Genomic DNA, 23,253 nt, shown 5'->3' on the forward strand with positions numbered 1-23,253 from the left:
GAAGTAGATCCACACATTGTTCTCTATCATGCAGAATTGTCCGCTCATTATAACTCATAAAGCTCATTGTAAAATACAGATGTGGGTGATTTCTGTCCCAGGGTACTGCACTGTGGACACGTTATCTTTCCTGCCAGCCCAGCACAAACACCTTGTTCAACTATTCATGGTCCTCAATGTAGATCACAATTAGTTGAATGAGGTCAGAAAGGGTCTGGAACAAAGAATACGTAACTGTCATGAGCCTTCATGTACCCAACAAGCTTTCGAGTGTTGGAGGTTCATCTCCTTGATGTCCCTCACTTGGGGATGACTTATTTTCTACAATGGACTGTGTTCCAAGGGTTCATGCACAGATACAGGAAACCAATAAGAGTTTATATTATTAAAAAGGACCAGTGCTGACGTCTCCCCACGGTTCTGGTTTGGAGGCTTGGACAGGATGCAGTTCATCTGTCTAATCCCCTGCGAGGAGAAACACAACAATGGTGGTATCCTGGGAGGTCTACCCCGGGGATGGTGATAGAGGGGAGGTACGTGCCGTGACGTTGGCTCCCTCTGCTGGGAGAACCCGGAATGGAGACGCTGATGGCAGCAATTATGGGAGAGTACCAACCAGCCGTGCAGGCCGCCTAAATGGAGCGCTGCGGGGGAGGAAAAGAGAGGAGGGCGAGAAGCTCCCGGGGTTGGGAACCGAATACGAGGAGGCGGCCCTGAAGAAGGATCGAGCCGACCCTAAGTTATGTAATGTTTATTTTATGATGTCAAGTAAAGGTGTTTTCTGATAGGGAGGTTCTGTCTCTGTGCACATGTAACAGTATAACTTTAAACCGTCCCCTCGCCCCGACACGGGCGCGAACCAGGGACCCTCTGCACACATCAACAACGGTCGCCCACGAAGCATCGTTACCCATCGCTCCACAAAAGCCGCGGCCCTTGCAGAGCAAGGAGCAACACTACTTCTAGGTTTCAGAGCAAGTGACGTAACTGATTGAAACGCTACTAACGCGTACCCGCTAACTAGCTAGCCATTTCACATCCGTTACACACACAAACACAACACGGTTTTACCACATAATGTATTCATTTAATATATATTCCGGTTTGATATGCATGCATATAATTAATTTGGACATGTTCTCCTTTATAAAATGCCAGGGTTTGTTTCGTATCCAACACATTTAGCTTACATTGGGATGAAGCAGTGTTGTAGGACTCCAGTTCCGTCTCCAGACCACATCATGAGTGTCTTGGTGTCGGATACATTTGCTTCCATCTGTCCAAGAGTGTTTCTCATCCATTCTCATCTAATTCTACTCATTCAGGATATTGGAATATTTTGGAAGGTGATGATTGACAGTCGACTCCTGATACTTTGTATAAGTGAAAACTCTCTGAAGTGAACTAAATTTGTTTTTCTAGTCACAATTCAATAACATTCTCCTGGTTTAGTGCAAGCCAGTGTTGTAGTACTTGGAGTCCAGTATCGAGACCACAATTTGAGTGTCTCGGTCTTGACTCGGCGTCGGACAGTGAGGACTCATAATTTTAAAAACTCCTAATTATCATCTTCCATTCTGTCAGCGCATAAAACCGCTTTGTCAAATATGTACACTCCTTTTTGAAACACATCTTAAGTCTGGATTGTGAAATTGTGACTTTTTGTGTGAGTTAAACGTATGAACTTTAAAAAGAGTTTTAATGTCTGACTGATGTTTCTGCAGCTTGAAGATATAAATGCCCAACGTGACATGGAGGTAGATTATAAAGGTGTAAGAGTCAACGTGACATGGAGGTAGATTATAACGGTGTAAGAGTCGACCACCAGGCTGCGGATACAGACTACGATAAAACAACATGGATATGGACAGAGGTCACCTTTTCCCATGTTAGTACATGATGATGATACCAAGAAGTCCACGTTCACCATGACAAACGCCGTTCCCCACAGGAAAGATCCTTCAACCGAGGCAGATGGTGTAAAATGGAGAGTCAGAGAAGCTCTTGTGAAGAACTGTAAGGATGCTAACGACCAGACAACAGTCTATGGTGACTGGAGCAGTTCTCAACAACATCAACAACGATCTGAACAACAGAGTCCCAGATCTCCTGTGGACAGCCTGAATAACATGCTGAACCATCATTATGGTGGGGGTGTCCAGTCCACCCCTACCACTACCACTACCCCCTACTCCCTACCACTAACCCCTAACCCTACCACTACCCCCTAACCCTACCACTACCCCCTAACCCTACCACTAACCCCTAACCCTACCACTACCCCCTAACCCTACCACTAACCCCTAACCCTACCACGAACCCCTAACCCTACCACTACCCCCTAACCCTACCACTACCCCCTAACCCTACCACTAACCCCTAACCCCTACCACTACCCCCTAACCCTACCACTAACCCCTACTCCCTACCACTAACCCCTAACCCTACCACTAACCCCTAACCCTACCACTACCCCCTAACCCTACCACTAACCCCTAACCCTACCACTAACCCCTAACCCTACCACTACCCCCTACTCCCTACCACTACCCCCTAACCCTACCACTAACCCCTAACCCTACCACTACCCCCTACCACTACCCCCTAACCCTACCACTAACCCCTAACCCTACCACTAACCCCTACCACTACCCCCTAACCCTACCACTACCCCCTAACCCTACCACTACCCCTAACCCTACCACTAACCCCTAACCCTACCACTAACCCCTAACCCTACCACTAACCCCTAACCCTACCACTACCCCCTAACCCTACCACTAACCCCTAACCCTACCACTACCCCCTAACCCTACCACTACCCCCTAACCCCTACCACTACCCCCTAACCCTACCACTAACCCCTAACCCTACCACTACCCCCTAACCCTACCACTACCCCCTAACCCTACCACTACCCCCTACTCCCTACCACTAACCCCTAACCCTACCACTAACCCCTACTCCCTAACCCTACCACTACCCCCTACTCCCTACCACTAACCCCTACTCCCTACCACTAACCCCTAACCCTACCACTACCCCCTACTCCCTACCACTAACCCCTAACCCTACCACTAACCCCTACCACTACCCCCTAACCCTACCACTACCCCCTAACCCTACCACTACCCCCTAACCCTACCACTAACCCCTAACCCTACCACTACCCCCTAACCCTACCACTACCCCCTACTCCCTACCACTAACCCCTAACCCTACCACTAACCCCTACCACTACCCCCTAACCCCTAACCCTACCACTAACCCCTAACCCTACCACTACCCCCTACTCCCTACCACTACCCCCTAACCCTACCACTACCCCCTACTCCCTACCACTACCCCCTAACCCTACCACTAACCCCTACTCCCTACCACTACCCCCTAACCCTACCACTACCCCCTACTCCCTACCACTACCCCCTAACCCTACCACTAACCCCTAACCCTACCACTAACCCCTAACCCTACCACTAACCCCTAACCCTACTCCCTACCACTAACCCCTAACCCTACCACTACCCCCTACTCCCTACCACTACCCCCTAACCCTACCACTAACCCCTACTCCCTACCACTAACCCCTAACCCTACCACTAACCCCTAACCCTACCACTACCCCCTAACCCTACCACTAACCCATAACCCCCCAGATCAGTGTCCAAAAGGTGATACTCCAAGAGCGCTTCCCCTCAAGGATGGGGGGGATGAACATGATCATTGAGTCTATGATGATGACTGTGTCTGTTCCTCTGTTGGGGTCAAAGGTTATTACCTACCTGTTGTATTTGTTTCTGTGCTGGTGATGATGATGTAGTGACATAACCACCAGGAACCTGTGACATCATCAGGTCAAGCAGGTAATAATGGACCTGGTTTAGTCTGACCTGAGTTTCACGCTGTGATCAACATTCACTATTAATGACAATACTTTCTGAACTATTAGCACAGTAGACTACTGTACTACCCTGTTTAATGTAGACTACTGACCTGACCTGCTTTAGTAGACTACTGACCTGACCTGCTTTAGTAGACTACTGACCTGACCTGCTTTAGTAGACTACTGACCTGCTGTAGTAGACTCCTGACCTGCTGTAGTAGACTACTGACCTGACCTGCTGTAGTAGACTACTGACCTGACCTGCTTTAGTAGACTACTGACCTGACCTGCTTTAGTAGACAGCTGTATTAGTTGTAAACAAACATTGTATACCCTCAAAACATGGTTAAAACTATAATTTTGATATCATGGATTGTCAGTCATTGCATCAGAAGCTCTGTCTATGAATTTGAGAGTGTTTACATTTCTCCAGCCCTTATCCCTCAGCTGTTAACCCAAACAGTGACGGGTGAGACAATGTGTTATTGTTTGAGCTGCATATTGCCCCTGTATACTGTAGGTAGTCTAGAGGTTAGAACGTTGTGACAGTAACTGATAGGTTGCTTGTTCTAGTCCCTGAGAAGGCAAGGTGGAAACATCTGCCGTTCTGCCCTTGAGCAAGGCATTTAACCCCCAACAACAGTTACTGTTCCCTGGGTGCCGTGGATGTTGATTAAGGCTGTCCCCCCCACCTCTCTGATTCAGAGGGCTTGGGTTTGATGTGGAAGACATATTTGGGATTAATTCCTTCAACTGACTAGGTTTCCCTTATTCCCCTGTCAGGTTCTGTTTGTTTTATCACTGTAACCATAGAGATCCTACTATATTTTCTAAATGTGATCAATCTTCTTCTTGGAAGGAATAAAATATCTGTAATAAAGCATTTGAAAGTCTGTTTTTTTGTACGTATGGCTTGTAAATTTAGCCAAGTGATTCCCATATGAGACAATTCAACATTCGAGAAATGTATTTTAGCTAAAAATAGTGATTATTGAAAGCCCTCTTTGAGTTGTCAGTTATTCCAAAGATGGTTTAGTAGTGTTTTGTACGGTGTTTATTCTATACAAGAGCAAGGTAATGTTGATTAGTTAGTCTTTACTTCCGCATAACTCCGTAGTACGCATACAGCTCCATTCAGCAAGTAGTAAGTCATGCCTAACTTGGCTCACTAGTACTATATAGTATCACACTCAGATACACAGAACAGCAGCGCCATCTAGTGGCGACATCTCTTAACAAGTATAAAGATGTATAGAAACTGTCCAATAGAAATCCCCGATCACACTTCTAGGCGATGTCATGGCAACGTTGGCTAGCTAAGTTAATGCGCAGAAAACAACATTGATTCAAACAGTTTGAGCCCTGTGGGGCATGTGAAGGCTATCAAATCAAATGCAAAGGCACAAATTAAATGTATTTACCTTTATTTAATTAAAATAATTAAAGAGCAGCAGTAAATGACAAGAGCAGCATAGAAGGGGGACAATGCAAATAGTCTGGGTAGCTATTTGACTAGATGTTCAGGAGTCTTATGGCTTGGGGGTAGAAGCTGTTTAGAAGCCTCTTGGACCTAAACTTGGTGCTCCGGTACCGCTTGCCATGTGGTAGCAGAATGAACAGTCTATGACTGGGGTGGCTGGAGTCTTTGACAATTTGTAGGGCCTTCCTCTGACACTGTCTGGCATAGAGGTCCTGGATGGCAGGAAACCTGGGCCGTACACACATCCCTCTGTTGTGCCTTGCGGTCGGAGGCCAAGCAGTTGCCATACCAGGCAGTGATGCAACCCGTCAGGATGCTCTCGATGGTGCAGCTGTAGAACATTTTGAGGACCTGGGGACCCACGCCAAATATGTTCAGTCTCCTGAGGGGGAATAGGCTTTGTCTTGCCCTCTTCGCGACTGTCTTGGTGTGTTTGGACCATGATAGTTTGTTGGTGATGTGAACATCAAGGAACTTGAAGCTCTCAACCTGCTCCACTACAGCCCTGTCGATGAGAATGGGGGCGTGCTCGGTGCTCCTTTTCCTATAGTCCACAATCATCTCCTTTGTCTTGATCATGTTGGGGGAGAGGTTGTTATCCTGGCACCACACGGCCAGGTCTCTGACCTCCTCCCTATAGGCTGTCTCATCGTTGTCGGTGATCAGGCCTACCACTGTTGTGTCATCAGCAAACGTAATGATGGGGTTGGAGTCGTGCCTGGCAATGCAGTCATGAGTGAACAGGAGGTGACTGAGCACACACCCCTGAGGCGCCCCGTGTTGAGGATCAGCGTGGCGGATGTGTTGTTACCTACCCTTACCACCTGGGGGCAGCCCGTCAGGAAGTCCAGGATCCAGTTGCGGTGGGAGGTGTTTAGTCCCAGGGTCCTAAGCTTATTGATGATCTTTGAGGGCCCTATGGAGTTGAACGCAGAGCTGTAGTCAACAAACAGCATTATCACACAGGACACAGGTGTTCATTTTGTCCAGGTGGGAAATGGCATAAATAATACAATGGTCATAAACTGTACAACACAAGCAGAGAAGAAGTCTAAGAACATTGGAATCATTGTGAATGCAGCTGAACGTTTTTGTGGGTCTTCCTGATTTCCTCAGTGCCAGAAATCCTGTCGGTGAATGTAGCCCCATCACAGGCCCCTGAGCCGGTGTAGGGATGTATTTTGGAGTGGACTGTGATTGAAGACGTATGATGTTTTTTTTAGTTGACGTGTTTTATTTTATATGATATCGTTTTACCTCTTATCCGGGATATTGTTTTTACGTTTCTTATTTAATACCTCGTCCAGCTGGTGGCGGTAATGTACCTTAACATTGGATGTCAACCGCCGTTAAACTCCATCGAAGAAGAAGACACTTTCCCTTCATCGGATCATTGTTTACATCAAACGGAGAGTTATAGAGTAAGTATCTTTAATAAGGTTGGATGAAATGGATTGTAATCTTATTGCAACATCTGGGAAGTTGTAAGAAGAATGGAAAAGCGAATTGAAAACATTATACAGTTCTATCTCTGCAGTCATCTACCTATGATACCCGTAGCATTGGTTTGGTATCTGTAACTACCGGTACAATCAGCGGCCACTTGTCTGCATGTTCAATACTATTTTTACAATCGTAGCTATTTTAATGCATACTATCGCTTATATTCGCGCTTTGTTGTATGTTGTAAGACGTCTGTGAAGTTGTGAAATAGTGTTTACGTGATGCAGGCTACAGTACAGTAACTTTAACATGCTACTGTACAGTAGTTTATTATCGGTTCCAGTGTATAACAGTTTTATTCAACATGTATCAGTCATGGATTAGCTAATACATGTATTATGTTATCTAGTTTAATGGTGTGATAATCGGGATATTTGCCTTGCATTTCAATCTGCACATGAATATGGTTCTGCAATGTATTGCAATGTTAGGTAGGCTATTCAATTCCCTTGGCATTCTGCAAGCATGAATACTTTACAATAATGGAAGATATGCATTGTGTTAATCTTACTATTTGTCCATGTATTGAATGATACACAGCTTTCCATAAATGCAGTGTGGACTTTTTACAGATGAAACCCCTTCCATTATGACACTCCCTTCCTGTATCTGTCATAAAGGCCTGTGCATTCTTTGTCCTTTAGTTACACAACTAAATCTAGTATCTGTCACTTACCTTTCATGCTGTAGATCTGCTGTCATGGTGCTGAGAAAGCTTAGTACTGTATCTGTCACTTATGTATTCTCTGTATGTATTAGGTATGAACCCTTGGACATACAGGTACCTCCAGCGCTCCCTCCTGCCTCACATTCGGCCCCTGTCCCTGGTGATCTACCCCAGGCCCTCTTGTATCCACTCCAGGCTTCTGAACTTGCCCCAGTGGGGTGAAGACCAGAAGAGGGTGATGTCCTTCCTGCCTCTCTCTCTCCCTTAAATGCAGCTGGTGATTCCAGAGAGCCGGCGGGCATCTCTCAACAAGAAGCAGCAGTGGATTTACCAGATGCTGTTTACCAGGAGCCTCCTACAGAGCTCACAGTTCATCACTGTCCTTTCCCTGGTGGGGTGAAGACCAGAAGAGGGTGATGTCCTTCCTGTCTCCAAGGCCTGCCTCAGAGTGTGCTGGGGTGAGTTTTTCCATAATAAATGAGCAGCTTACAAATTGTCATTTAATATTTTCTTCTCTCATGATCTATCAATACCTCAGGATGCCACTGGGTAAACATGATCTAACTGATTAACTTTTCTGTGATGATTTGTGGAAGAAGATGTGTCTGAAGTAAACAGAGGAACTGGCCTAGAGTTAGTCCTGTCTGGTATAATTAGTGGTCAAGACTGGACAAGGAGGGTTGGATAAACTCCTCTGTATGAAGATGAGTCCTGTCTGGTATAATTAGTGGTCAAGACTGGACAAGGAGGGTTGGATAAACTCCTCTGTATGTGGAACAGGTGTGACTATTTATCATGTGTAACAATCAAACCTCCCTATTGGCTGTGTGTTCCACATTCTAAAGTAGAACCATCATTTTACTTGCTGAAATATTGTCCAGAAATGACCTCATTGGACAGAAAGGGGAACTCCTCCCCACACGCATGTTGAACAAATATAATATTTCCCTGAAACAAAGGATTCCTGTAGTTTCATGAAATAAGAAATTGATTCATAGTGTCCTTTGTCTGGGGTGATGTGAGTTTCCTTCAACAATCAGTCTTCCAGATAGATGACACAGGAACCTTGGTGTAAAACTCTTTAGTAATAAAATGTAATTGCAGACAGAGATTCACATCCAGAATACCTCAGTAGTCTATAGTAAAGATCTGTGTGGTAAAACAGGAGACAACACTCTTTATACCAGGTGGTGTGGACAACCTATGTCAAATGCATACGTCAATCATACCTTAACATTGTTGCATTGGATTAGATACAAGGTATCTAAGATGAGAAAAGCATGACTGTGGTTTGTCACTCTGCTATGAGCCATCAACCACACCTGTGTGGTCTCAGGCCCTTTGCTACTTTCAGAACATCGTGGCCCTGTGGAAATGATCTGAAATGAGTGCAGGAAATGCAGACAAAGATGGAAATGCAGGAAATGATTTTAGGTTGAAGTTGAATTGAACAGAATAAGCCAATCAGAATGGAGAAAGACTTTGAAATAATTGACATTGAAATAATTCAGAATATATGTGTTGCCACCGTAGGATCACACACTACTCATAAAGAAAATGGACAACTTTTATTAATCAAAAACATTAAATACCGTCAAAAATGTGAAAAATATAATATGATCTTTTGGCCATATCGCTCTAGTCGCTACATGACCAAGAGGTTTTGTTTAAATCCATTGATTACTTTTAGTTTTATATACGTTTTTTCTTCAATAAAAAAAGGTTTTTGAGACACTTGAGTAAATATACTTGCCTCCTCTCTTTTTGTTAAATTATTGACCTGTGGAACATTCACCTACTGGGTCAATTGTAACATTTAATTCCCTCCACCTTTGGTTGAATTGTAAATGACTGGTACGTCCAAGGAGCATACTTAGTGTGTAATGGTAGCTGAGATACGTTGTTTGTATAAAAATATTATTAATCTAACTTAAATAATATTTTCATAATAAACTAAAGTCTAAAAGTGTTAGTTTGTTCCCCAGTCTCCTCTACTCTTACTGAGAAAAGGCCTCAACTGAAGAATCTACAGCTGCTGAGTCTGAGGTGTTAAACAGTCCAGTGCTGCTCTGACCACAGTGTTGTTAGGAACCACATTTTCTAACACTACATACACAGCCTTGTGTCAACTCTTACTGTGACCTACTTTAGTTACTGGAAATAAACTCAGCAGTGGTCAGACCACAGAATATGCTGTTAGGTTCTATTACTAGAGTGACAACTTGAACCAAACCAAGTTTATTCTTCCCAGAGGGTCAAACCAGCTGCATTAGACACAGACATGGTTTCTCCTGTGGTAGTATACAGTCTTGGCCAAATGTTTTGGGAATGACACAAATATTAATTTCCACAAAGTTTGCTGCTTCAGGCTCTTTAGATATTTTTGTCAGATGTTACTATGGAATACTGAAGAATAATTACAAGCATTTCATAAGTGTCAAAGGCTTTTATTGACAATTACATGAAGTTGATGCAAAGAGCCAATATTTGCAATATTTGACCCTTTTTTTCAAGACCTCTGCAATCTGCCCTGGCATGCTGTCAGTTAACTTCTGGGCCACATCCTGACTGATGGCATCCCATTATTGCATAATCTGTCACGTTCCTGACCTATTTATGTTAGTTTGTTATGTGTGTTAGTTGGTCAGGACGTGAGGTTGGGTGGGCATTCTATGTTTTCTGTTTCTGTGTTGGTTTTGGGTTGCCTGGTATGGCTCTTAATTAGAGGCAGGTGTTTGGCGTTCCTCTAATTAAGAGTCATATTTAGGTAGGCGTTGTCACAGTGTTCGTTGTGGGTGATTGTCTTCCGTGTCTGTGTAATTGTTTGCACCATACGGGACTGTTACGGTTTGTTCGGTTTGTGTAGTCTAATTGTCCTATTCGTGCGTTCTTCTTGTTTTATGTGAGTTCGTCGTATAGGTCTGTCTACACCGTTTGTTGTTTTTGTTAGTTTAGTCATTTTCGTGTTTTGTTAAATAAATTATGTCGTTAAACTCCACTGCGCCTTGGTTCGATCACTACTCCTCCTTTTCGGTAGAAGAGGAGGAGGACCGCCGTTACATAATCAATGCTTGGAGTTTGTCAGAATTTGTGGGTTTTTGTTTGTCCACCCGCCTCTTGAGGATTGACCACAAATTCTTAGTGGGATAAAGGTCTGGGGAGTTTCCTGGCCATGGACCCAAAATATCGATGTTTTGTTCCCCGAGCCACTCAGTTATCACTTTTGCCTTATGGCAAGGTGCTTCATCATGCTGGAAAAGGCATTGTTCATCACCAAACTGTTCCTGGATGGTTGGGAGAAGTTGCTATCGGAGGATGTGTTGGTACCATTCTTTATTCATGGCTGTGTTCTTAGGCAAAATTGTGAGTGAGTCCACTCCCTTGGCTGAGAAGCAACCCCACACATGAATGGTCTCAGGATGCTTTACTGTTGGCTGGCATGACACAGGACTGATGGTAGCGCTCACCTTGTCTTCTCCAGACAAGCTTTTGTCCGGATTCCCCAAACAATCGGAAAGGGGATTCATCAGAGAAAATTACTTTACCCCAGTCCTCAGCAGTCCAATCCCTGTACCTTTTGCAGAATATCAGTCTGTCCCCGATGTTTTTCCAGGAGAGAAGTGGCTTCTTTGCTGCCCTTCTTGACACCAGGCCATCCTCCAAAAGTCTTCACTTCACTGTGTGTGCAGATGCACTCACACCTGCCTGCTGCCATTCCTGAGCAAGCTCTGTACTGGTGGTGCCCCGATCCCGCAGCTGAATCAACTTTAGAAGATGGTCCTGGCGCTTGCTGGACTTCCTTGGGCGCCCTGAAGCCTTCTTCACAACAATTGAACCGCTCTCCTTGAAGTTCTTGATGATCCGATAAATGGTTGATTTAGGTGCAATCTTACTGGCAGCAATATCTGTCATCTTCGTCGTCCTCCTCATCTGAGGATGAGTAGTAAGAAGGATCGGAGGACCAATGCGCAGCGTGATATGAATACATCGTTACTTTTATTAACGAATAACACTGAATAACCATACAAAACAATAAACGGACAAACGAACGAAAACGCAACAGTCCCGTATGGTGACATACACAAAGACACAGAAACAGGAAACAATCACCCACAACCCACAATACAAAACAGGCTACCTAAATATGGTTCCCAATCAGAGACAACGACTAACACCTGCCTCTGATTGAGAACCATATCAGGCCAAACACAGAAACAGACAAACTAGACATACAACATAGAATGCCCACTCAGATCACACCCTGACCAAACAAAACATAGAAACATACAAAGCAAACTATGGTCAGGGCGTGACAATATCCTTGCCTGTGAAGCCCTTTTTGTGCAAAGCAATGATGACGGCGCATGTTTCCTTGCAGGTAACCATGGTTGACAGAGAAAGAACAATGATTCCAAGCACCACCCTCCTTTTGAAGCTTCCAGTCTGTTATTCAAACTCAATCAGCATGACAGAGTGATCTCCAGCATTGTCCTCGTCAACACTTACACCTGTGTTAACGAGAGAATCAATGACATGATGTCAGCTGGTCCTTTTGTGGCAGGGCTGAAATGCAGTGGAAATGTTTTTTGGGGATTCAATTAATTTGCATGGCAAAGAGGGACTTTGCAATTAAATGCAATTCATCTGATCACTCTTCATAACATTCTGGAGTATATGCAAATTGCCATGATACAAACTGAGGCAGCAGACTTTGTGAAAATTAATATTTGTGTCATTTTAAAAACTTTTGGCCACGACTGTATGTGAGGCCTTTGAGACATCATACTAAATATGTTGACTTGCTGGTCAAGGGAAATGCAAGTTTACTTCTTTGAGTTGCTGAGTTAGAAGTGTTAAGCCTTGTGGGATAACCACCCATCCCGGATCCGGGATAATTGTCATCAGAAACGCTGACTAGCATAGCGTAGCATAGCGCCACAGGTAAATAATATTACTAGAAAATATTCATATTCATGAAATCACAAGTGCAATATTGCAAAACACAGCTTAGCCTTTTGTTAATCCACCTGTCGTCTTTACAGCGAAAGCAATACAAGCGTTTGTGTAAGTTTATCGATCGCTGGACGAAACAATAAGTACACTTAGCATCAGGTAACTTGGTCACGAAAATCAGAAAAGCAATCAAATTAATCGTTTACCTTTGATGATCTTCGGATGTTTTCACTCACGAGACTCCCAGTTAGACAACAAATGTTCCTTTTGTTCCATAAAGATATTTTTTATATCCAAATACCTCCATTAGTTTGCTGCGTTATGCCCAGGAATCCACCGGAAAGAGCGGTCACGACAACGCAGACAAAAATTCCAAATTATATCCATAATGTCCACAGAAACATGTCAAACGTTTTTTATATCCCATCCTCAGGGTGTTTTTCAAATGTCTATTCGATAATATATCAACCGGGACAGTTGGCTTTTCACTAGGACCGGGAGTATCAATGGCTGCCTTTCCCTTTTGCGCACAACTCACTTTGAGAGCCCCCACATATCCACTTACGCAATGTGGTCGTTCACGCTCATTCTTCAAAATAAAAGCCTGAAACTATGTCTAAAGGCTGTTGACACCTTAGGGAAGCCATAGAAAAAGATGTCTGGTTGATATCCCTATAAATGGGCAATAGGGATGCATAGGAACAGAGAGGTTTCAAAAACAGGGGCACTTCCTGATTGGATTTTCCTCCGGTTTTCGCCTACAATATCAGTTCTGTTTAACTCACAGACAATATTAAGACAGTTTTGGAAACTTTAGAGTGTTTTCTATCCTAATCTGACAATTATATGCATATTCTAGTTTCGGGGGCTGAGAAATAGGCAGTTTCAAATGGGTACGTTTTTTAGACAAAAACGAAAATACCGCCGCCTAGTCTTAAGAAGTTATTAATGAATGTGAACTCAGCAACCGTAATTCCAGAACAGTCCCACTGTTGTAATAGTGTGATGTGTATCTTCTGACAGACTATGCTGAGTAAAGTCATGTTTTTATCCTAAAACCTTTTTCTACCAGAACCAAAGTGTGGATTCAGTCACTATTTGAGCAGTCTAATCTCGTTAACCCAGAACTATAATCTTGTGTGATTAAGTTCTGGGTCCATACGTGTTAGAAACTACAGGTGAGTCACATGTTATTTGTTACAGCAGTTTCCATGGAAACATACAGAGGGGTTTATGCAAATCAACCCTTTCTGTCTTGACATCTGAAGGAGGAGTCTCTGAAAACCTATTTAAAGCAGTCTGTCCTGACTCAGCTCAACAGTCTCCAGTCTACCAACTGGTCTCTGAAATAACTATTTAAAGCAGTCTGTCCTGACTCAGCTCAACAGTCTCCAGTCTACCAACTGGTCTCTGTAACTTCATCTTTGTCTCTGTGGTGTACAGTCTTCAGGTGATGATGGGGGTATTGAATCATCTCTCTACTCTCCTCCTTCTCTCTCTCCTTCCTCCTGCTCTCTCTCGTGTAGTGAAGAAGTTCAGTGATGTTCCACAGTGCCAGAAGTTCTTCCTGGAGGAGACAACTCCAAATCTCCCAGGTATTTTGGTTGGTGGGAAAGTCCAGGACCAGAACCGCTACAAGCCGATCTGCCAGTTGTTCAACAACATCTACAGGTTTGCAACTCTCTACGACACGACCAACAGGATCCCTGTGTTCTCAGCCTACACCTTCACTGGTCCTCCTACAGACCCCAGACCAAATCAACCCTGGATGATAGAGCCCCAGGTAGGACTAATGTTTTTTCATATAACATGACATGATTTGTTTACTGCTATACAGTTCAAGTCAGAAGTTTACAGACACTTAGGTTGGAGTCATTAAAACTCATTTTTCAACCACTCCACACATTTCTTGTTGACAAACTATAGTTTTGGCAAGTCGGTTAGGACATCTACTTTGCATGACACAAGTAATTTTTCCAACAATTGTTAACAGACAGATTATTTCACTTTTATAATTCATTGTATCACCGATTTGTGTCAGAATATTAATTGTATCATAATTCCAGTGGGTCAGAAGTTTACATACACTAAGTTGACTGTGCCTTTAAACAGCTTGGAAAATTCCAGAAAATTATGTCATAGCTTTAGAAGCTTCTGAAATGGCTAATTGACGTCATTTGAGTCAACTGGAGGTGTACCTGTGGATGTATTTCAAGGCCTACCTTCAGACTCAGTGCCTCTTCGCATGACATAATGGGAAAATCTAAAGAAATCAGCCAAGACTTCAGAAACAAAATTGTAGACCTCCAAGTCTGGTTCATCCTTGGGAGCAATTTCCAAACACCTGAAGGTACCACGTTCATCTATACAAACAATAGTATGCAAGTATAAACACCATGGGAACACGCAGCCGTCATACCGCTCGCGAAGGAGACGCGTTCTGTCTCCTAGAGCTGAACGCACTTTGGTGCGAAAAGTGCAAATCAATCCGAGAACAACAGCAAAGGACCTTGTGAAGATGCTGGAGGAAACAGGTACAAAGGTATCTATATCCACAGTAAAACGAGTCCTATATCGACATAACCTGAAAGGCCGCTCAGCAAGGAAGAAGCCACTGCTCCAAAACCGCCATAAAAAAGCCAGACCACGGTTTGCAACTGCACATGTGGACAAAGATCGTACTTTTTGGAGAAATGTCCTCTGGTCTGATGGGGGTGCTTTGCTGCAGGAGGGACTGGTGCACTTCATAAAATAGATGGCATCATGAGGTAGGAAAATTATGTGGATATATTGAGGCAACATCTCAAGACATCAGTCAGGAAGTTAAAACTTGGTCGCAAATGGGTCTTCCAAACGAATAATTACCCCAAGAATACTTCCAAAGTTGTGGCAAAATGGCTTAAGGACAACAAAGTCAAGGTATTGGAGTGGCCATCACAAAGCCCTGACCTCAATCCTATAGAACATTTGTGGGCAGAACTGAAAAAGCGTGGGCGAGCAAGGAGGCCTAAAAACCTGGCTCAGTTACACCAGCTCTGTCAGGAGGAATGGGCCGAAATGCTCCCAACTTATTGTGCGAATCTTGTGGAAGGCTACCTGAAATGTTTGACCCAAGTTAACAATTTAAAGGCAATGCTACCAAATACTAATTGAGTGTATGTAAACGTGTATGTAAAAGCTGAAATAAATCATTCTCTCTACTATTATTCTGACATTTCACATTCTTTAAATGAAGTGGTGATCCTACCTGACCTACCAGGGAATTTGTACTAGGATTAAATGTCAGGAATTGTGAAACATTGAGTTTAAATCTATTTGGCTAAGGTGTATGTAAACTTCCGACTTCAACTGTATATCACAGACAGTTATGTTACAGAATATAAAACTACCACTATGGAGGGTGTAGAGACTTGATTGATTGTCTTGATTGTGAACCTCCTCCCCCGGAAAATAGGGTTTATTGTACAGAAAAGAGGGTTTATTGTACAGAAAAGGGGGTTTATTGTACAGAAAATAGGGTTTATTGTACAGAAAAGAGGGTTTATTGTACAGAAAAGAGGGTTTATTGTACAGAAAAGAGGGTTTATTGTACAGAAAAGAGGGTTTATTGTACAGAAAAGAGGGTTTATTGTACAGAAAGGTTGTGAATGAATGGATGTATGATTGTTTCCTGCAGCTCAACGGGGTAAACAACAGCCCTGAAATGAAGATGATGGGAGAACACTATCAACACCAGGCTGGGAACTACGACTATAAGAACTCAATACAAAATAAAGGGGTGAACAGAGGTCACCTCTTCCCAAATTCACATGCTCATGACCTTGATACTCAGAAGTCCACCTTTACCCTGACCAACATCGTTCCCCAGGTGGTGTCCTTCAACGATGGCAGCTGGAAGGAAATGGAGAGAAATGTCAGAGAAAAGCTGATGACGGACTGTTTTAGTAACAACAGGAAGATAAAGGCCTATGTGGTGACTGGAGCGGTGCCCAGTAAGAGCAACACAATGAAGAACGCATTGAACAACACACTGAAGAACGCACTGAACGACCGAGTGAACATCCCAGATCTCATGTGGACAGCCTACTGCTGTTTGAACAAGAAGAAAAAGTGGATGGCCGAAGCACACTGGGGGTGGAACAAGAAGGTAAAGAGGAAAACATTGAAACCAGAAACCTTGGGAGCACTCGAAAAGATGTTGAACCAATTTCACCATGGTGGTCGTGTCCAGGTGTTCCCCAAGGATTGTCCAAGAGGTCCTAAACCGACCATTACCTCTAACCCACCCAGTTGGAAGAATTCTCTTCAAATCATTTCTTCCACAGTCAGGAATCTTTACAATTCCATGATGAATAGAATTGGATGATCAAGGTACAGATGCTCAGACTATATCAACAAACTATCAACTAAACTCTGTTGAAATGATGTTGATATGCAACCACTTGTTACGGTTAGAGTAATGATTATAGTGGTTATAGGGGGTAATACGGGTAATAGGGGTTATAAGGGTTATAGTGGTAATAAGGGTTATAGTGGTAATAAGGGTTATAGGGGTTATAGTGGTAATAAGGGTTATAGTGGTAATAAGGGTTATAAGGGTTATAAGGGTTATAGGGGTAATAAGGGTTATAGTGGTAATAAGGGTTATAGTGGTAATAAGGGTTATAGTGGTAATAAGGGTTATGGTGGTAATGCGGGTTATAGGGGTAATAAGGGTTATAGGGGTAATAAGGGTTATAGGGGTAATAAGGGTTATAGTGGTTATAAGGGTTATAGTGGTTATAAGGGTTATAGTGGTTATAGTGGTTATAGGGGGTTATAAGGGTTATAGTGGTAATAAGGGTTATAGGGGTAATAAGGGTTATAGTGGTAATAAGGGTAATAGGGGTTATAAGGGTTATAGTGGTAATAAGGGTTATAGGGGGTAATAAGGGTTATAGTGGTTATAAGGGTTATAGTGGTTATAAGGGTTATAGTGGTTATAAGGGTTATAGTGGTTATAGTGGTTATAAGGGTTATAGTGGTTATAAGGGTTATAGTGGTTATAGTGGTTATAGGGGGTTATAAGGGTTATAGTGGTAATAAGGGTTATAGGGGTAATAAGGGTTATAGGGGTAATAAGGGTAATAGGGGTAATAAGGGTTATAGTGGTAATAAGGGTTATAGGGGTAATAAGGGTTATAGTGGTAATAAGGGTTATAGGGGTAATAAGGGTTATAGTGGTAATAAGGGTAATAGGGGTTATAAGGGTTATAGTGGTAATAAGGGTTATAGGGGGTAATAAGGGTTATAGTGGTTATAAGGGTTATAGTGGTAATAAGGGTTATGGTGGTAATGCGGGTTATAGGGGTAATAAGGGTTATAAGGGTTATAGTGGTTATAAGGGTTATAGTGGTAATAAGGGTTATGGTGGTAATGCGGGTTATAGGGGTAATAAGGGTTATAGTGGTTATAAGGGTTATAATGGTAATAAGGGTTATGGTGGTAATGCGGGTTATAGTGGTTATAGTGGTTATAGTGGTTATAGTGGTTATAGTGGTTATAGTGGTAATAAGGGTTATAGTGGTTATAGTGGTTATAGTGGTTATAGGGGTAATAAGGGTTATGGTGGTAATAAGGGTTATAGTGGTTATAGTGGCTATAGTGGTTATAGGGGTTATAGTGGTTATAGTGTTTATAAGGGTTATAGTGGTTATAGGGGTTATAGGGGTAATAAGGGTTATAGGGGTTATACGGGTTATAGTGGTTATAAGGGTTATGGTGGTAATGCGGGTTATAGTGGTTATAGTGGTTATTGTGGTTATAGTGGTTATAGTGGTTATAGTGGTTATAGTGGTTATTGTGGTTATAGTGGTTATAGTGGTAATAAGGGTTATGGTGGTAATAAGGGTTATGGTGGTAATAAGGGTTATAGTGGTTATAGTGGTTATAGTGGTTATAGTGGTTATAGTGGTTATAGTGGTTATAGTGGTTATAGTGGTTATAGTGGTAATAAGGGTTATGGTGGTAATAAGGGTTATAGTGGTTATAGTGGTTATAGTGGTTATAGTGGTTATAGTGGTTATAGTGGTTATAGTGGTTATAAGGGTAATAAGGGTTATAGTGGTTATAAGGGTTATAGTGGTTATAAGGGTTATAGTGGTTATAAGGGTTATAGTGGTTATAAGGGTTATAGTGGTAATAAGGGTTATAGGGGTTATAAGGGTTATAGGGGTTATAAGGGTTATAGGGGTAATAAGGGTTATAGGGGTAATAAGGGTTATAGGGGTAATAAGGGTTATAGTGGTTATAAGGGTTATAAGGGTTATAGGGGTAATACGGGTTATAGGGGTAATAAGGGTTATAGTGGTTATAAGGGTAATACGGGTTATAGTGGTTATAAGGGTAATAAGGGTTATAGTGGTTATAAGGGTAATACGGGTTATAGTGGTTATAAGGGTAATAAGGGTTATAGTGGTTATAAGGGTAATACGGGTTATAGTGGTTATAAGGGTAATAAGGGTTATAGTGGTTATAGTGGTTATAGGGGTAATAAGGGTTATAGTGGTTATAAGGGTAATACGGGTTATAGGGGTAATAAGGGTTATAGTGGTTGTAGGGGTAATAAGGGTTATAGTGGTTATAGTGGTAATAAGGGTTATAGTGGTAATGCGGGTTATAGGGGTTATAGGGGTTATAGGGGTAAAAGGGTTATAGTGGTTATAATGGTTATAATGGTAATAAGGGTTATGGTGGTAATGCGGGTTATAGTGGTTATAGTGGTTATAGTGGTTATAGTGGTTATAGTGGTTATAGTGGTAATAAGGGTTATAGTGGTTATAGTGGTTATAGTGGTTATAGGGGTAATAAGGGTTATGGTGGTAATAAGGGTTATAGTGGTTATAGTGGTTATAGTGGTTATAGTGGTTATAGGGGTTATAGTGGTTATAGTGGTTATAAGGGTTATAGTGGTTATAGGGGTAATAGGGGTAATAAGGGTTATAGGGGTTATACGGGTTATAGTGGTTATAAGGGTTATAGTGGTAATAAGGGTTATAATGGTAATAAGGGTTATGGTGGTAATGCGGGTTATAGTGGTTATAGTGGTTATAGTGGTTATAGTGGTAATAAGGGTTATGGTGGTAATAAGGGTTATAGTGGTTATAGTGGTTATAGTGGTTATAGTGGTTATAGTGGTTATAGTGGTTATAGTGGTAATAAGGGTTATAGTGGTTATAGTGGTTATAGTGGTTATAGGGGTAATAAGGGTTATGGTGGTAATAAGGGTTATAGTGGTTATAGTGGTTATAGTGGTTATAGGGGTTATAGTGGTTATAGTGGTTATAAGGGTTATAGTGGTTATAGGGGTAATAGGGGTAATAAGGGTTATAGGGGTTATACGGGTTATAGTGGTTATAAGGGTTATAGTGGTAATAAGGGTTATAATGGTAATAAGGGTTATGGTGGTAATGCGGGTTATAGTGGTTATAGTGGTTATAGTGGTTATAGTGGTAATAAGGGTTATGGTGGTAATAAGGGTTATAGTGGTTATAGTGGTTATAGTGGTTATAGTGGTTATAGTGGTTATAGTGGTAATAAGGGTTATGGTGGTAATAAGGGTTATAGTGGTTATAGTGGTTATAGTGGTTATAGTGGTTATAAGGGTTATAAGGGTAATAAGGGTTATAGTGGTTATAAGGGTTATAGTGGTTATAAGGGTTATAGTGGTAATAAGGGTTATAGGGGTTATAAGGGTTATAGGGGTTATAAGGGTTATAGGGGTAATAAGGGTTATAGGGGTAATAAGGGTTATAGTGGTTATAAGGGTTATAAGGGTTATAGGGGTAATAAGGGTTATAGGGGTAATAAGGGTTATAGTGGTTATAAGGGTAATACGGGTTATAGTGGTTATAAGGGTAATAAGGGTTATAGTGGTTATAAGGGTAATACGGGTTATAGTGGTTATAAGGGTAATAAGGGTTATAGTGGTTATAGTGGTTATAGGGGTAATAAGGGTTATAGTGGTTATAAGGGTAATACGGGTTATAGGGGTAATAAGGGTTATAGTGGTTATAAGGGTAATACGGGTTATAGTGGTTATAAGGGTAATAAGGGTTATAGTGGTTATAGTGGTTATAGGGGTAATAAGGGTTATAGTGGTTATAGGGGTAATAAGGGTTATAGTGGTTATAGTGGTAATAAGGGTTATAGTGGTAATGCGGGTTATAGGGGTTATAGGGGTTATAGGGGTAATACGGGTTATAGTGGTAATACGGGTTATAGTGGTTATAGTGGTTATAGTGGTAATACGGGTTATAGTGGTTATAGTGGTAATAAGGGTTATAGGGGTAATAAGGGTTATAGTGGTAATACGGGTTATAGGGGTTATAGGGGTAATAAGGGTTATATTGGTTATAGTGGTAATACGGGTAATAGTGGTTATAGTGGTAATACGGGTAATAGTGGTTATAGTGGTAATAAGGGTTATAGGGGTAATACGGGTTATAGTGGTAATACGGGTTATAGTGGTAATACGGGTTATAGTGGTTATTGGGGTAATAAGGGTTATAGGGGTTATACGGGTTATAGTGGTAATACGGGTTATAGGGGTGATAAGGGTTATACGGGTTATAGGGGTGATAAGGGTTATAGGGGTGATAAGGGTTATAGGGGTAATACGGGTTATAGTGGTAATAAGGGTTATAGTGGTAATAAGGGTTATAGGGGTAATACGGGTTATAGTGGTAATACGGGTTATAGTGGTAATACGGGTTATAGTGGTTATAGTGGTTATAGGGGTAATAAGGGTTATAGTGGTAATAAGGGTTATAGGGGTAATAAGGGTTATAGTGGTAATAGGGGTTATAGGGGTTATAAGGGTTATAGTGGTAATAAGGGTTATAGAGGTAATAGGGGTTATAGGGGTAATACGGGTTATAGTGGTAATATGGGTTATAGTGGTAATATGGGTTATAGTGGTTATAGTGGTTATAGGGGTTATAGGGGTTATAGGGGTTATAGGGGCAATACGGGTTATAGTGGTAATACGGGTTATAGGGGTTATAAGGGTTATAGGGGTTATAAGGGTTATAGTGGTAGTAAGGGTTATAGGGGTTATAAGGGTTATAGTGGTAATACGGGTTATAGAGGTAATAAGGGTTATAGGGGTAATACGGGTTATAGTGGTAATACGGGTTATAGTGGTAATAGGGGTTATAGGGGTTATAGTGGTAATATGGGTTATAGTGGTAATATGGGTTATAGTGGTAATAAGGGTTATAGTTGTAATACGGGTTATAATGGTTATAGTGGTAATAAGGGTTATAGGGGTAATAAGGGTTATAGTGGTTATAGTGGTAATACGGGTTATAGTGGCTATACGGGTTATAGGGGTTATAGGGGTTATAGGGGTTATACGGGTTATAGTGGTTATAGGGGTTATAGGGGTTATAAGGGTTATAGTGGTAATACGGGTTATAGTGGTTATACGGGTTATAGGGGTTATAAGGGTTATAGTGGTTATAAGGGTTATAGTGGTTATACGGGTTATAGTGGTTATAAGGGTTATAGGGGTTATAAGGGTTATAGTGGTTATACGGGTTATAGGGGTTATAAGGGTTATAGTGGTTATAAGGGTTATAGGGGTTATAGTGGTTATACGGGTTATAGTGGTTATAGGGGTTATAAGGGTTATAGTGGTTATACGGGTTATAGGGGTTATAAGGGTTATAGTGGTTATAAGGGTTATAGTGGTTATACGGGTTATAGTGGTTATAAGGGTTATAGTGGTTATAAGGGTTATAGGGGTTATAGTGGTAATACGGGTTATAGGGGTTATAAGGGTTATAGTGGTTATAAGGGTTGTAGTGGTAATAATTGTTATAAGTGTTATAGTGGTAATACGGGTAATGAGGGTTATAGGGTAATAGTGGTTATAATGGTACCCACTGATACGTGTATCTACCCAACTCTTCTATGTCTATGTATCTATAGTCTCGTATCTTCCCTCTCTGTCCATCTCTTCTATGTCTATATATATCTATAGTATATACTCTTCTCTCCCCTCTATTCTCTTCTATGTCTATATATATCTATAGTCTATACTCTTCTCTGTTTATATCAAATATAAAAAGTATGTAAGGGAACAGAATTCTATTTTAATGAATAAAATACAGTTTAATTCCTTGATGATGTGCTGCCATTACTCTTGTTAATGTTAATAATTAGGCTTCCAGCAGGGTTGAGATCAATTCCATTTCAATTCCAGTCAGTTCTAGAAGTACACTGGAAATCCATTTCTCTTCAATGCTTTTCAATGAGGAACATTTGGAATTGAAATGGAATTAACCCCAACCCTGGCCTACAGTTTGTCAGGTTGTGACTTCCTTATGACTGTTACCATGGAGATACTATTATATGTTCTGAATGTCATTCTATCACTGTTACCATAGAGATACTATTATATGTTCTGAATGTAATTCTATCACTGTTACCATAGAGATACTATTATATGTTCTGAATGTAATTCTATCACTGCATGTATCCATCTTCTTCCCATTTGAAGGAATAAACATCTATAATGAATGAAGCCTGTGAGAGTCTGGTGTTTTGTTCTCATGCTGTTTAAATGTAACCAAGTGACTCCAACATGTTCCATTTCAATACTAAACCACGTTATTTGAGCTAAAAATATAAATGATTGAAAGTACTATTTTAGTTGTCAGTTATTCATTCAAACTTTGCCGTAACTATGTGTCCAACCAGCTATGGTCCAGCATACCAGCTAGC

General features: G+C 41.6%; 2 protein-coding genes across 2 annotated transcripts; both read left to right on the plus strand.

Moving 5' to 3' along the window:
- Nucleotides 1-6,706: 6,706 nt before the first annotated feature.
- LOC129846012 (endonuclease domain-containing 1 protein-like) lies at nt 6,707-17,042 on the plus strand. The gene is made up of 4 exons (XM_055914013.1): nt 6,707-6,784; nt 7,626-7,991; nt 14,013-14,269; nt 16,163-17,042. The coding sequence occupies exons 3-4, from the start codon at nt 14,255-14,257 to the stop codon at nt 16,850-16,852; spliced, it is 705 nt and encodes a 234-aa protein (XP_055769988.1). The 5' UTR covers nt 6,707-6,784; nt 7,626-7,991; nt 14,013-14,254; the 3' UTR covers nt 16,853-17,042.
- Nucleotides 16,911-23,053, plus strand: LOC129846013 (collagen alpha-1(IV) chain-like). Its single transcript, XM_055914014.1, has 2 exons — nt 16,911-16,936; nt 19,174-23,053. Exons 1-2 carry the CDS (start codon nt 16,911-16,913, stop codon nt 22,508-22,510), a joined length of 3,363 nt encoding a protein of 1,120 aa, XP_055769989.1. The 3' UTR covers nt 22,511-23,053.
- Nucleotides 23,054-23,253: the final 200 nt, after the last annotated feature.

Source organism: Salvelinus fontinalis, unplaced genomic scaffold (genome assembly GCF_029448725.1).
Source record: "Salvelinus fontinalis isolate EN_2023a unplaced genomic scaffold, ASM2944872v1 scaffold_0428, whole genome shotgun sequence".
NCBI classification, from domain to species: domain Eukaryota; kingdom Metazoa; phylum Chordata; class Actinopteri; order Salmoniformes; family Salmonidae; genus Salvelinus; species Salvelinus fontinalis.

Bases quoted from the DNA above. Each gene is read 5' to 3' on its own strand.
- LOC129846013 (XM_055914014.1), top strand. From the start codon at position 16,911: ATGTTGATATGCAACCACTTGTTACG. The intron at 16,937-19,173 runs GTTAGAGTAATG...ATAGGGGTAAAA, and splicing joins ATATGCAACCACTTGTTACG to GGGTTATAGTGGTTATAATG.